This window comes from Macrobrachium nipponense, chromosome 6, assembly GCF_015104395.2.
Source record: "Macrobrachium nipponense isolate FS-2020 chromosome 6, ASM1510439v2, whole genome shotgun sequence".
In the NCBI taxonomy this organism is placed as follows: domain Eukaryota; kingdom Metazoa; phylum Arthropoda; class Malacostraca; order Decapoda; family Palaemonidae; genus Macrobrachium; species Macrobrachium nipponense.
The window spans coordinates 116,031,876-116,047,463 of NC_061108.1; the positions used below are offsets into that span (position 1 = coordinate 116,031,876).

The 15,588-nt window shown below is 35.9% G+C and overlaps 1 protein-coding gene across 1 annotated transcript in view; it reads right to left on the bottom strand.

Annotated features, from left to right (window-relative positions):
• Positions 1 to 1,123: 1,123 nt before the first annotated feature.
• Positions 1,124 to 15,588, bottom strand: part of LOC135216024 (uncharacterized) — a 93,796-nt gene continuing 79,331 nt past the window's right edge. The window contains exons 17-28 of the mRNA XM_064250961.1: positions 14,961 to 15,093; positions 14,626 to 14,751; positions 14,030 to 14,112; positions 12,797 to 12,950; positions 11,081 to 11,213; positions 9,796 to 9,944; positions 8,821 to 9,015; positions 5,952 to 6,091; positions 4,931 to 5,045; positions 3,632 to 3,754; positions 2,990 to 3,128; positions 1,124 to 2,665 (exon numbers count right to left, since the gene is read on the bottom strand). Coding sequence (XP_064107031.1) covers positions 2,601 to 2,665; positions 2,990 to 3,128; positions 3,632 to 3,754; positions 4,931 to 5,045; positions 5,952 to 6,091; positions 8,821 to 9,015; positions 9,796 to 9,944; positions 11,081 to 11,213; positions 12,797 to 12,950; positions 14,030 to 14,112; positions 14,626 to 14,751; positions 14,961 to 15,093 — 1,555 coding nt within the window. The 3' untranslated portion in view covers positions 1,124 to 2,600. The remainder of the gene's footprint in view (positions 2,666 to 2,989; positions 3,129 to 3,631; positions 3,755 to 4,930; positions 5,046 to 5,951; positions 6,092 to 8,820; positions 9,016 to 9,795; positions 9,945 to 11,080; positions 11,214 to 12,796; positions 12,951 to 14,029; positions 14,113 to 14,625; positions 14,752 to 14,960; positions 15,094 to 15,588) is intronic.

Genomic DNA, 15,588 nt, shown 5'->3' on the forward strand with positions numbered 1-15,588 from the left:
TCTTTGTATATAAATAAATGTGGCTATTCATTAATACAATACATACACACATATACGTATATATAGATATATAGGTATGTATGTATAATACATACATTATATATATATATATATATATATATATATATATATATATATATATATAAACACATACATACACACACATATAAGCCTAGGTACGTGAGTAAGCATTTATGAATTCAATAATTTTTGATAAAGGTGTCTTTGGTGATTTAGTCTCAAAAATAGGAAATGATTACGTCCGGTAAAGCACATTTTTTTCTTTTATTCATCTGTTTATTTTACTTGGTTTGAAACCATAAACTACATTGCGCCCTTTTTTATAATGACCACAGAGGCTCTTTATTCATTTTCATGAAGCCTTGACTATAGAAATGTTCCAATAGGAACCAACCAGAATATACAATTTTGTTCTTGCGCATTTGCGTACGTATGCTACGCATTTCAACAAACGGTAAATAGTCACAGAAAAGTGTTTTTGTGTCCGTTGATGACTACACATAGCAGTCAGGATTATTACGAAAAATCATCCATTCGAAAGATAGGAAAGGATATGAAGTACTCCAGGGTGACTCTTTATGACTTCTACCTTCGAGAACTACCACGCATTAAGGCACTATGGTAGGAGACATTCCGATGAGAGGAAATATCACGGCCTTCGCTCCTTGTCATAAATGAGCTTGTTCCAGCGAGAGAAAGTATGTCTTGTCGAAACTATACTCGCAATATTTCCTGAGAGCACCTTCAGGTTTAATTAAGAGAATGTCCCAGATAAAGATGAAGATGGCATGCAACACAGTCAAGATGTTCTTATCACTCCCGGTGCGAAGCATTTTCTAATTTGATTGGTTCTTGAATAGACGAGACTTTGTTCTTAACCACGTCACTCATTACTGCCTAGGTTTCGTATCGTCAGCATTTGAATTGTCTTTGTTACAGTAGGCTGTGTCGAAATATGTGATTTGTATGCCACTATCACCCATCCTGCCTTAGTCAAGAGATAGATTCACTACTTATGTCTACAAGAGAAGAGTAAGTGAGTACTAATAGTGCTATAAGACCATCTGTAGGTTGATCACTCAGTCTAACATTCACTACTCAGTCTAACATTCACTACTCTTGAATAGCAGGAACGAACAGGGCTCCAATTGCTGTATTTGAGTTGGACGACGGTCTTTACTTTCTTACAAGAAGAAAAATCTTTATTAATAAGTCATCATACTTTCAAGTTTCAACTCCAAGCATGGATATGACAAGCAACGAAGGAAATAAACCATTAATATTTCAGATATTCTGCTTTAGTTTACAATCTTGACTGCATGCTCGATTTAACACAGTGCAAACATCACCCAATATTATGTCACTAATCGTTACCAGATAGGGAGAGAAAACTGCTTCCTTGTGAATACTAAATTCATCGCATTGTGAATTGTTCAAGACAGCTCGGATGTAATCAAGTCGAAGAAACAAGAACTTGTGGAACCCATTCAGTGATATGCACAACATCTAAAAGCATTTCTAAAAACTCCAACACTTAGGTCAAATCTACTGGCCAGCAAGTAAGGAAAATGAAGATGGGTCCTCAGTTCTACTAAAGTGAGCCTAATTCTGCTAACTGACAAGATCAGGTCCCGGTAAGAAGGAAAGTTAGAAAACCTTAGAATCTCATGTAGTAGTGCCAAATCTTACTGGCCTGCAAATTTAAGTTTTCGCTGGAGGATAAAATATCTTTACATTACCCATACTGAGACTGCTAGCCCACACAATGGTTTTGGCTGAAAGAAAAATAGCCTAATTCAATCTCTTATGGCAGGGCCAATTCTTGCCAGGAATTAGGTATTGGCCAAAGAAGAATAAGTTTGTAATGTTCCCGTGGCCTGGCCAAATTTTGCTAGCCCACAAGGCACGATCCTGGCCGAAAGAAATATAGAAAGATGAATTAAGGCAGGGTTTAACCTGTTTGCCTGTAAATCCAAGGTTTCGCTCAGAGTAAGTAAGTTCCATTAAATAATCTATGGTGGGATAGAGACCCATAGCTGTAAGGTGAGCTTCTGAGCGACATAAAGGTAAAGAAATTCTAAAATCACTTGGATGAAATGAATCCTGTTGTCCTGTAAGATCAAGGCCAGACCGAGAGAAGAGAGAGAAAAGATATCTTTAAATCTTCTTTAGGGGACAAATTCTACAGGTGCCCTGTAGGACATCAAGTTTGTCTTAGCTGAAGGAAAGACAGTTTATCTTCAGGAGGACACGAACCCTGCTACCCAACAGATTTTGTTCTCTACCAAAAGATAATACCAAAATCCTTTAAATCTCTAACGACTGGAGTGAATCCTACAAGCCCGAAGGTCAGGTCATGGCCAGGCAAAACGATGCAATAATCATTTTCTTAAAGCTGTACGTTTCTTTTCTCATTATGATGTATATTTACAAAAGTATCACCTTTACATAGTATATCAACACACCACTCCATCAGTAATCCATTGCTGCCTGTTGGCCACTACAGTCCATTCGTTCACAAAAATACTTTTTTGCTTTGATTTATGTGGCTGAGGCGGCAGAGGGGAAGTAGGAGGCTCTTATGCCACCAAGAGGAAAGTGGCAGTGGTGAGAGCGAAGCACACGAGCATCGATGCTAACGTTCCTGTGGAGACAAAAATGCATTTAGCTCTCTTCAATGTCCTCAGCCCCGTCACAGAACTTTTAGAGGTGTTGGTACTGTTATCATTATTCGTTAGTATCATTAGCTTTGGCTGCTGGAATAGTATTAGTGAAGCTTGAGTTTAAACAAGTTTGATGTCTTCTATGTTGTTAGTCTAGGTTTACCAGAGGCTGGAAATATGTCTAATATTGTGCACTTGTCATATATGCGTATATTTATATACATATCCACATATATATATAATATATACACATGAATACATGGGAACTGTGAGTTACTTAACAGTAATGAGTGTATAAGAGTCACCTTGTGCTCCTGAGCCGAACTTAGGGAGGATGTCGTTGAGCGCAGCCAACATCTCATTGTTGAATACTTTCTTCTGGTCTTCGGACAGAGCCATGGCTACAGTTGAGGGGAAGTTTTGGATCTGGCTCACTTTCATCCCCTGAGAGAATGAGGGAAAACGTTTAATTTCATTGTGCAGATGTCATTTTAAAGAAGAGCTGTTGTATTTAAAAATTTTACACAGCTTTCTGACTGGGGTTATACATGACAGTTGGAGGGAACAGATCAAAACAAAACAATAGGAGTTTTAGATGTAGATTTCTTATAATGCCTATAACCCCACTGAAATTTACATGCAATGGAAGAGAAACCTGTATTTTAGAAAGCACAGTCCCTATAATGTCAGATTGATATGGAATATATATAAAATGAGAGCATTCTATCTATAAGCTTCCTGAACCTGGCATTTTGTGAATCAAAGCTTTCGTAATCTCAAAACACAGCCTCTGCCATTGTTAATGAGTCTCAGAATAATGCTCACAACGTTGAATTATCGCTAAAAGTAAAGAGAACCCTCCTCGAAATGACAACATATCCTTCTCTGTAAGTCATCTCATTATAAGGTGACCATGAGTTAGAGAAAGAACTCCGATCGAAACTCACCTTCATACTTTCCGGCGGAATAGACTGAAGGCTCTGGACGGATAGTCCGGTCATGCTGCCTGCTGGGATGGTCATCAGCTTCTCGGGAGCAAGGCCACCAATAATACCTCCCAGTTCATTGACCTGAAGAAAGTACCATGCGGGCATTAGTAGTTGGAAGTGCCATGAGGGTATTAGAAGTTGAAAGTGCCATGAGGGTATTAGAAGTTGAAAGTGCCATGGGGTTATTAGCAGTTGAAACCGCCATGGGGTATTAGTAGTTGAAAGTGCCATAAGGTTACTTGTGGTTAAAAGTGTCATGATGAAGGTATTAGTAGTTGATAGTGCCATGGGGGTATTAGTTATTGAAAGTGCCATGATGTTAATAGTAGTTGAAAGTGTCATGAAGGTATTAGCAGTTGAAACTGCCATGGGGGTATTAGTAGTTGAAAGTGCCATGAGGTTATTATTAGTTAAAAGTACCATGAGAGTATTAGTAGTTGTAAGTTCCAAGGGGGTAGTAGCAGTTAAAAGCGCCATTGGGGGTATTAGTAGTTGAAAGTGTCATAAGGCTAGAAGTAGTAAAAGTGCTATGAGGTACTAGTAGTTGAAAGTACAACGAGGGTATTAGTGGTTAAAACTGCCATGAAGGTATTAGTAGTTAAAAGTGCCATGAGGGTATTAGTAGGTAAAAGTGCCATGAGGGTATTAGTAGGTAAAAGTGCCATGAGGGTATTAGTAGTTGAAAGTGCCATGAGGGTATTAGTAGTTAAATATGCCGTGAGGGTATTAGTAGGTAAAAGGGCCGAAATGGTATTAGCAGCTGAAAGTACCACACTGATGACATCATCACGCGTTCTTTCTCTTTCATCCACTTTTTTTTATTAAATGAACAAATTAACTAGCCCTTTATGATCGAAAGGAAGTCGACCGTCGACTGGTCATCTTTCATTACGTTCAGTCTCCCTTGCCAGCTTTTAGGAAGGGAAATTTTCAGATTTTAGAAACTCAAATGTCCTTTAATATCTAATTCGCTCTACCTCGGAATTAATATACTTTTATATATGTAAACCGCAGGGGAATTTTGTAGTTGATAATGATTTCGTCCTCTCGTGGGTTCGAACCTAACAAGCGAATTTGGTATTAAAGGACATTTGTAGCTCGAAAGATTTATATGAATCACGGTGGTGTGATAATTCTATATATAATATATATATATATATATATATATTATATACTATATATATATATATATATATATGTGTGTGTGTGTGTGTGTGTGTGTGTGTGTGTTCTGGAATTGTTATTCGTTAAACTTACGGTCGCAGCGTCCCAGGTGGATGTGTCGCCATATGCAGACAAGGTTTTCTTGGCAAGGTCTTGCACCACCATGTCTGGGCAGTCCATCAGTGCTTTTATTGTTGGCATTGCATCTCTGTACAAAGAAAATGAAACCGTTTATTGATTTTATGGAAATATTTATGTAGTAAGTATATTTGCACTATATATATTATTTTATATCTATATAGTATATATACTATTATTATATAAGTATAGATATATAGATTTCTATATTTATATATATACTATAAATTATATAGTACATAATAAATGATATAGTTATATAATTATAATAATATATTTAATAACTATACTATATATATATATATATATGTTTATATATATAAGATAATATATATATGTATGTATGTATGTATGCATACATATATATATGTATATATATATATATATATATATATATATATATATATATATATATATATATATATATATATATATAGTATATATATGTATATATATATGTGTATATGTAAATATATACGCATATATATTATATATACTATATATATATATTACATATATATATATATATATATATATCGTATAAGTAAATAAATAATGATCATTAGGCCTAGCCAATTATGTCTAATATAGGAGAGTTGTACTCTTAGAAGTCTTCAAGGGAATGATCGCCAAAAACAAGTTAGTAAATAGATAAGAATGGATTACAGATAAAATAAAACTCTCATTTCTGTATTAAAGGAGGATGCTGTGAAAATACTGCCTTACATTCAGTGCGATGATTTATCACACCTGAATAAACCTTAGTTATAAGTATCGCGGTTGTAGGTTGTATGTTTAGTGTTACTATCCCTCTCTCTCTCTCTCTCTCTCTCTCTCTCTCTCTCTCTCTCTCTCTCTCTCTCTCTCTCTCTCTCTGTTCACATTTACACGATTTCTTAGAAATAATACATGTCATGAAATTTAATATTCAACAGATTTCCATCCTAAAGGAATTCAGAGGTCTGCTATAACTCGCCTGAATGCCGCGACTGGAATGGCTTCGATGGTGGTGGAGTTGAATCCACAAATAATTTGGTTAGCGTACCGGAGATCCTGTACAGTCATGCTATTTGATGCCTTCCACTCCTGAAGGGTCTTCTTGGCCAGCTCCTTCATCTGTCAAATATCAAGAAATGAACTAATAAATAAACATTTTCGTAAGTCATCTTCTCAAGAGGAACAACTTAGTGGTGGAACTAGAGTTTTCTTACCATTCCAAGGGAGGTAAAGAATATTGTGTTATCCTTTGAGGGACATTCGTAGCTACTTACAGATTAAACCTTATAAGTTAATCTTATTATTCAAGGTGGAAAAAGGGTCTCTAAGCTTGAAACATCATTGAATCCCGGTGCGTTGGAGGATTTTTCCTCTCGGCTTGTCGTGATTCATTGGTATCGTTAATAGTACTATACACATCAGCAAGGAACTATAACAGATCTGACCACTCAATGGAACTAAGAGAAATGCAGGTCCGGAATTGATCTCGTCAAAAAGTGAAAACCAGACTCATAAAATTTGTTGGCAAGGAAAATCAAGTTACTCATATTACAATTTCTGGACACTTATCCCATCTTGAATTAACCGTCACTGTTTTTTCCAACCTTCCAGGTAAACCGCTGAGGAAAGTCCAGTAAAAAAGGTTATTGTCAACAGAATTAAGCAGCAACACGTCTCCAAGTATTATTTCTTCCAGTGATGGTGCTAATACTGCAATGATTTTTAGGATTTAAAGTGGAATAATCGCTGACATAAATTGCTCTACCATTTAAGGTTTTAAGTCAAGATTTGCTGAATCTAATTGTCAAGGATATAACCCGGATGTCAACAAAGTTCAGGTGAGGGGTCTCTTGCATATAGTACTCTGCTCTACTGTTTTGTGTGACTCACAGTCCGTATTCATAGTTAAGAACAGTGCGCGAACCGTAAAACATCTTGAATTACTAAATAAATTGAAGATAAAAAAATGATTTGGACACAGAAAGAAATGTGATAGTTTGCTTTATTGTGTTTCATTAGCATGAAGTTTCCTTTGTAATAAGGTATTCCTGCTCTTTATAAGCGTAACAAAGTAAAAAATACAGTGATGTTAGGTGATTTCTATATGAAGTCGATTGGTCGTTTATGCTTTATGCATAAATATACCTTATACATTAAGTGTTTGATCAGCATTAGAGTCCTTGACTATTGCTTCCTGTCGTTCAGTTAGGAAATATAGTTAAAATAATTATAATTTCGAGATAGAAAGGAGAAATTTCACTATCGCTCAGGAAATGGTACAGGTCAGCGACCCTTCGTTAATCGCGCGATTAAAGGGAGTTTCCCCTCATCACCTTAATGCAAAGGTCTAGAACTGTGTTTGCTCGATAATCTTTCTAAAAACCCATCGGCTTAATTGCCGTGTGAGCAGTTACCGCTTATCTCTTGCATGCTGACAGATAACTTAAGGTTCTTCGTCTGTTTTGTTGGTGAGTTGCTAGTGATTTATACTCATTACAAGTTTTAAAATAATTTTGCTTCCTATTCATAACATTCATTTTTATTTTGAGAGGAGAGGAGAGGGGCGAGGGGCGGGATGGATATTCTGCGCAGTGTTCCGTGTCTCAAAGTCTCGTCGTAACGGTTCTTCTGATCAGGAAAGGAGTCTTCTCAAATATTCAACATTTTCTCCTCAGTCTTTCTGGAAAGCTCGTCCATAGCCTTTATGTCCGTTATGTTAGTTAGTTTGACAAAACACTATTATAATGCTTCTAAGACAAATATCCTTTTTCTCTCTCTCTCTCTTTTTTTTTTTTTTTTTTTTTTAGCTCATGGCCTTTCTAGAATCCCAAAGGATTTCCTAAACTTGCAAGATCCTTCAATACTTTTGGAAGCAGCACTCTGTGGAAGCATATCCTGAAGGTCTCCCACCACGGACCATGTCTATTCTGCCTTCAGTAAGGCGAGTCCTTTTCGTAAGTGCTGCGTGAAATTCACGTTTACACACCTTCGACATTCTTTGGAGTAATGTTCTCCTTTCAAACGGGTTTTCCATGCACAGAATTCCAGGAGACAATTTCTGACCAAACTGAGTCACCTGAACTGTCGTTTTTCTCATATAAAACTATATGTTTCCGCTTGAAACATTCAAGGGATGTAAAGCAAGCAAGCAGTTAAAAAGGCGCGCAAATGAACTGTTTTTTTTTTTTATTCTTCAAGGCCTAGTTTCAGGAAGAGTCCGGGATTTAATAGATAGCTTGAATAAGCAGCCATTGTATCCATGCTATCATCAAGAGAGCTTAGCTCACAAGGTTGCAAAAACCTGATCAGATATACAGGAACGAGCAAGGACCTTCAGCCCTGAAAAAACGTCACACGAGGATCATGCTGACTATATGAGAATACAAAGGTTGAAAGGGTCTTTGATGGTCTGAGAGAAATTGTAAGGTGCACAATTCTCCTTCTATTTTGATAATTTACTCACATTTTTACCTATTTATTTATTTGTTAATTTATTTTTTTCTTTTTTGAATAATTGAGCTTGTCTTTCTGTATTTCCCATGACCTTTTGTTACTTCTTTATAATGAACACCATATTTTTTGGAAGCTTGAATTACAAGTCTATAGGCTCGTTCCATATGAATAGGGTTCATCTTTTAATAATAATAATAATTTGGCACCACCATAGCAAAATCTCTGGAAATAGGGAACACAAAGGTAGTTAAGTGGGTGGCCTGAAATTCCAGTATGTATTGGATATCCACCGATAATACTGCAATACCCAAGGCTGCAGAGACAAGATAAAACATCTATGGTAGGAAAATTTTTGCTCGTAAAACAAGCTGACGGAGGTTCTCTCAGCAACTTACCACATCATCACCGAGCTCCCAGTAGCGTCCTAATTGCTGTACGGCGGCGTCCATCGCTCCATAGGTCAAAACGGGAAGTTTCATGACTTCCGCTGCCCGGAGAGCACTCCAGATGTACTGCATTTTCCTGATCTCGTCCAAGGTGAGAGTTTCCAGCATGTTGTTCTTGGCCAACTTGATTCGATCTAAGACAGCCTGAGGCAAGATAAACAGAGCATTGGAACAAGTCATCAGAGGATCTCATGGTTTCCCCATAACTACAAAATGTTTTTATTTTCAAGTCGGTGATGGTTTTTACTTGAGATTTTTTTTATTATTATTTCCAGTGAGATTCTTATTAATGTTAATTGTGAATAAGGAAACAAAGTGTGGAAGCAATAACAAATGATAATCCGTCTCACCTACAACAAATTTCATTATTATTTTCAATGTATATAATTCTCGAACAGTTTATTCCTTATTATACTTGCAGGTAGATTATTTATGTCTCTTGGAAAGCACTTTTCTCTTGTAGGATGGATCTAAAGCAGCGAATCCGATTCTAAATTCATGAATACCTTAATCAAAAGTAACCATTAAAAAGTACCACGTCAGAGTTAAAACTATTCGGGTTTATATATAGATATATATATATATATATATAATATATATATATATATATATATATATATATACATTGGTCTTATAGTTTGTTCCTATTCGATGAACATAGACGACCATCTTTATTTCTAGCCAAGTAGACACACATAAGAATCGCTCAGATGTTCTAAAGAGGGAACTAATTGAATCTTTGGGTAGAAAATTATTCTTTTGGCCTAGCATCAAACCGCTAAGGGATGTTGCTAGTTTCACTAATATACAAGAGTGGACATCTCTAAGCTCAACATTCCGGTTTGGGACCAGCTTGAATCTATGAACTGCACCGGCAATTTTTTTTTTATAGTAGAAATCGAAAACATGTCATGCACTACACACCCTGCTCTTCGTGTCATCCTCAATCATGACCTGACCCAGCTCGTATATGCATCCAAGGACGCTTTCGTTGCTCATGGCTTGTATCTCGGATACAGACAACAAGCTTGCTCCTCCAATGGAGGCTGTGTCACAGGCTGTGGTCGGTGCCTCTGTGGGAGAGAAAATTCAGTTTTGTTTTAACACGCTTTGTCAGTGCATCACTTGAAAAGAAAATTGTTTGCCATGATCAGATGAAAGCTCATGACGTTTTGAGACACCGTCTGAATATATAACACCACGGCTTCGGGACATTCGAGTCTTCATAAGTGTGGTACGTTGATTCGTTCACATTGGAAACGAAGCGTTTCGAAACTGTCTGAATTTATGCTCAAATCCTCAAAATATTGTTCAGAATTGTTATATGTTTGACAGTGATTTTTAATAAATAATTAAACTTAAACCATTTCAGACAATCGACAGCGGCCTTATTTTAAAGATAAGATAAATTACTCAACTGGAGCTCCAAATAACAATAACATAATATGAGTTGACAGAGGTATGAAACATGACTGAATTAGATGAAAAGTAATCTGGCCATAAAGTTTCTTGTCAGTTTATGAAAGATTAAAAACTTATATCTATTCCAATATCTTCTTTAAAATTTTAAAATTGGTAAGGTTTACTCAGATTGGAAAAGTTTTCGTATTGAAACTACCATAAATAACAATGAAAAGAATGTTGACGTGGTCAGGTGTTGGTCGAATTCTAAAAGCCCTAAAAATCAAGGATATCCAGCTTGTTGCGTTATTTTTTTCCTTTCTATGCAATCATTACTAGTTGATAGTTTTCATTGGATTTCACAATAGTAGAGATGATTGGCAAAATGAACAACTTTGTTGGTCCACCGTTTCAGTCCAATCACGAATTCATGCTTATTCCGCTAAACGAAGTTTGCATCGGGAAGCATCTCTGCAAAATGCGGGCTTCAGCTTCTTTGCAGGCGTGTTCGTGCTTCAGTTGGTACGTGTTTTGGCTTTCTAGGATTAAACAAGAAGACAGTTCCGAGGGCATTCCAAAATTGAATGACAGAAAATATTTGGGGTTTGGGAGGAGTCTAAACCTCTGCACCTATCACGACTCCCAAAAATGGACTGCGAAGTGAACGGTGCCCTTGGATGGGTTGGATTAGGGATGATAGGCTAGTATATATTATCTTACAGTTTCAAACCTTCGAGATAAGCAAACTATCACTTTTTCGCATTTTCACGCAAGAACGATATTTTACAAGAACATTTTTCTCCGTTACCTCTCTTTCTTCTTCTGGCGTTGATGTCGTCCAGAGACTCCAGTGCTGCTGCCATTTGCTTATCTGCGATTTCCATTTGCTTCTGGTCAGCGATGCCACCCATGTCTATGCCGGTCTCAGCTTCGCAAAGGCTCTGAAAAGAGACGAAGTTTGTTAGACGAGGCCGGACTTGCGCGAGCACCGACCCTTGTTCCTCAAGGATCCTGCACAAAACGACTAAAAGTTTTGTTTTTTAGTGCATTTCTTCCTGGGAAAGAAAGAGAAATTTTGAAAGAAGTGAGTCATTTCTTCGATTATTACTTTTGATGACGTGAAAGAAGCTTTTGAAATGCAATCTGCCATAAGGAACATTCCATACTTTCTTATGAGTTGGTTTTCCAGTTGGGTTCAGTACCAAGAGCAGTCCTTTCCATGATTAAACATTACCTATTGTACAACATACGATTCTCTGTCTGATGGAGCGTGTTAGTAACTCATGGGGCTCTCCGTTTAGTATGAAAACAGGTTCGACCTGGTACCTCAACCGAGAAAGTTTGATCTAGGAGAGTCATAAATGAGTATTAGGAATACCGGCTACGAGAGTTGGGTTTGCTTGACGAAAGAAAATTAAATCTTGCGAGAGACTGATCAATCAAGCGCGTGTACTGTGCAATAAATCAAGATTATTCGGATTTGCTACGGTTAAAAATGGTTTCCAATAATTAAGAAACAGATTTTATCAAAGATCAGAAGTCACAGTGCCTAAATTGAGTACTTTTCCCAACAATGACAATATTTTATCATAGCATAAAGGGTATAGTGCGTAATACTCGGACGTGATTTTCAATGATTCCTACAAGACACGATTTCCAGCAATTTGAATATAGTTTTGTCAGAGGACAGGAGACAGTGTCAGATTTATTGATTTCCAATAAGCCTCTGGCCTAACCAGAAGGGTAGAAATGTCACTGTTTCCTAAATATCTACTTGTAGTTCAACCCGAAAAGGGGTTCCTTATATAAACATACTCAATAGATTCACTTCTATGATTTTCCGTTGACGACAAAACTTAAAAATATCAGTTTAACTACAAAGACCTTTCTTCGCTAACAAGATCTAATTAATATTTACAGTTGGGAGAATTTTCCTTTTATGAAAGACGCTATGTATCTCATTTACCTTCAAGGCTTTTCTTTGCATGACAAACGCGGAATCTTCGTGACTGCTCGTGTTTACCGTCATGCGTCACCTTCCCGTCAAAATCAATGTTTTGACCGAAAGCGTAGAGCATAGTAGCCTTCGTGATCATTGTTTAACTTCTTATGAAGTGATTTTATGATTTTCAATTTAACATATATATATATACTATATATATATATATATATATATATATATATAGTATAGTATATACATTTACATATATATGAGCTCGAGCTACATGAAAAGCCTAAAAAAAGGAGAGAGAAAAAAAAGACAGAGTGCCAAGTTACTCTCGTGTAATTTTAACGCTCCTCTGGGAGTACAAGACGTGTTAATTGCATGAAGGTGTCTTAATCACACGATAGGAAATGGCACATTGTCGTTTCTTTTCAAGCTTTCCCGTGGTTTCAACTGTTAAAACAAGTCCCGTGCATATTGTGAATATTAGCATATATATATATATATATATATATATATATATATATATTATATATATATATATATATATATATATATATTATATTATAAATCACTGACCTCCCTAGCGTCAACGTAATCTTGGAATCCGGTCACGTCCGGATTGCAGGTACAAGAGGCGAGGACGTCTGAACTGATTTGGTTAAGTTTGGTGGTGTCCATGAGTATCAGCAGACAGCATCGGCCTTCTAAGCTCTCCCAGTTGCTCACCTTTCTACAGAGAGTAAAATGGAAAACTGTGAGGTTGAGATTTGCTTTATGCTCTGCATATAAGAAATAGGCATAATAACCCATGAAGGGAAAATAACGAGTCTGTGAAATGTGGATAATTTGGAAAGCAGTTATGTACTTGTGATACCCTCTGGAATTCAACAAACTATATATGAAACAATTCAACTTGCTCACATTTAATAATAGGGGAAGAACTTTTTTCTTCCAACCTTTCTCATTGTGCTTTCTGTCTCTGCAATTAAACTAAAAGATAACAATTTGTTTGCCTGCTAAAGTGTGCAGAAACCAAAATAACATTTTCGTCTAATGTTCATTTTGGCGCAAAAAGTTAGATTAAACAAAAGTTACAAACCCAGATTAAAAAAGCATTAATTGAACTGTAATTGTAAAACTAATATGATCTGAAACTCACAAAACAAAAATGAAAACTATCTGGGAAACGGGTGAAACTGAAAATAATAGACCAATGAACGGGAAGAAGGTGGACAAATAAACAGATTTCGAAAGAATGAGTAATAGCGACATCCATCGCTTAATTTCTCTCCAAGATAAAGCCTGACACTATTCATATACATAGTACCATCAGACACCTTTTTACAAAAAGGAACACAGCTCGGTGTACTGTCCAACATCGTGAAATCTACGACAGAAAACTAAAGCATACTGCGTGGCTGAAAAGAATAATGACTTTTGCCGTCATAAGCCATGCATACTCGAACAAAAAGAGCAGGGTGCTACTTTGGCTTGTTATCTACGCGTCACATAGCTACTCAGAGGCGCTAGTACTAAACATAGTCGAAGCTCCTTGGGACGCCTTGTCAAGTACTTGATATCGTTAATAAATATAATTTGTCAACCACACAATACAGAAATGTGTATATACTAATATGTTGATCCCCGAGGGACTAGTACTAAATACGGCGTTGCAAGGAGCTTCCGCCAGGTTAGCACTTGCACCTAGGAGTAGGTGACACGTAGATAAAGCAGCACCAACAGCAGCACCACCAACAGGGACTACTGTCGGTACCACGGCCACCTATAGTTGGCAGTGACTGTACTCACCCATGGACCCGTTCCATAAGTTTCACAATCTCATCTGCCTGGCTGTCGTCTATGCAAGGGATGTGGGAGCTTGCCAACATTCGCTGAAGAATCCAGAAATAATGTTATCAATGTAAATTAAACTGTTATTATTAATGTTATTACTTTTGAAAAGAAAATAGATAAAATTTTGCCTGCCACCATGAATATATATATATATATATATATACATATATACATATATATATATATTATATATATATATATATATATATATATATACATATATATATATATATATATATATATATATATTATATATATATATACTATATATATATTATATATATATATATATATTATATATATATAATATATATATATATATATATATATATATATATATATATATAATATATATATATATACTTACATACATATATCCTTCTATTTATTGAATTAATGTGTGCGAACGCATGAATGTGAGCAATCATTAATATGAAATGGTGTGATAAGGCTCGCGGGTAAATAAAGAAAAAGAATATAGATGAATATTCGTAAGCCTGCTAGCAATCTCCATTAATTTTTTTCCTTCTCGAATGATTGATTATGCGTACTTCCATGTAGGAGAGGTATTCGACTCCTGCTTCTGCGTCCAGTTTCATGAGTAGATCAGATGGGAGGTCCAAGTTGGCCATTCCGAGCATAAGTGTGACGTCAGAGCCGATCATCTCCGCATCGGTCTGGAAAAGGAATATTGGAATTTGCGGAAAAAATTTAAGTAATACTACTGTAACTTAATTATTTTTATATAAATAATCGTTACGGTACTGTATACAAGACCGCTATACATTTTGTAAACTTGGCAAAATATAAAAATTAATAATGCTTTCCCCCCAACTCTCTCTCTCTCTCTCTCTCTCTCTCTCTCTCTCTCTCTCTCTCTCCTTACCATCAGTTTTATTCCTTCAGATATGATGAGTCTTCTGATGCTTCTAGTGATGCTCATGGACTGGTCCACTTTGCTCATCTTTTGCAGTAATGTGAGCTTCAGATCAGGTGAGATAGACTTGACGGCGTCAGCTCTGGGAAAACAATACATATCAGAGAACAGAGTACCTATAGTATTTATAAGTTATGCAGTATATATACTTTTCGTGGGTGGATCTAGAGAAAAACATTAGACCGGTGACAACAGTACCTACTACTCATCCTTACAACCATTCTTGCCTAAATGAATACAAATGAATTAATCCTGTTAAGGTAATATATATATATATATATATATATATATATATATATATATATCTATATATATATACTATATATGCATATATATATATATGTATAAATTATATATATATATATATATATATATATATATATATATATATATATATATATATATATATATATATATATATATATATTGTGTGCTCTTCTTGTCCGTTCTTATTGTTCTTTGGACCAAGCCACTATATAGTTGTCAAATGTAGCTCTGTAGCTTTCCACTAAATTAAGGTTACATAACAAAACATTGAATTGTTTTTAATTACTTCCCGACTTATAAGTTTCTGAGA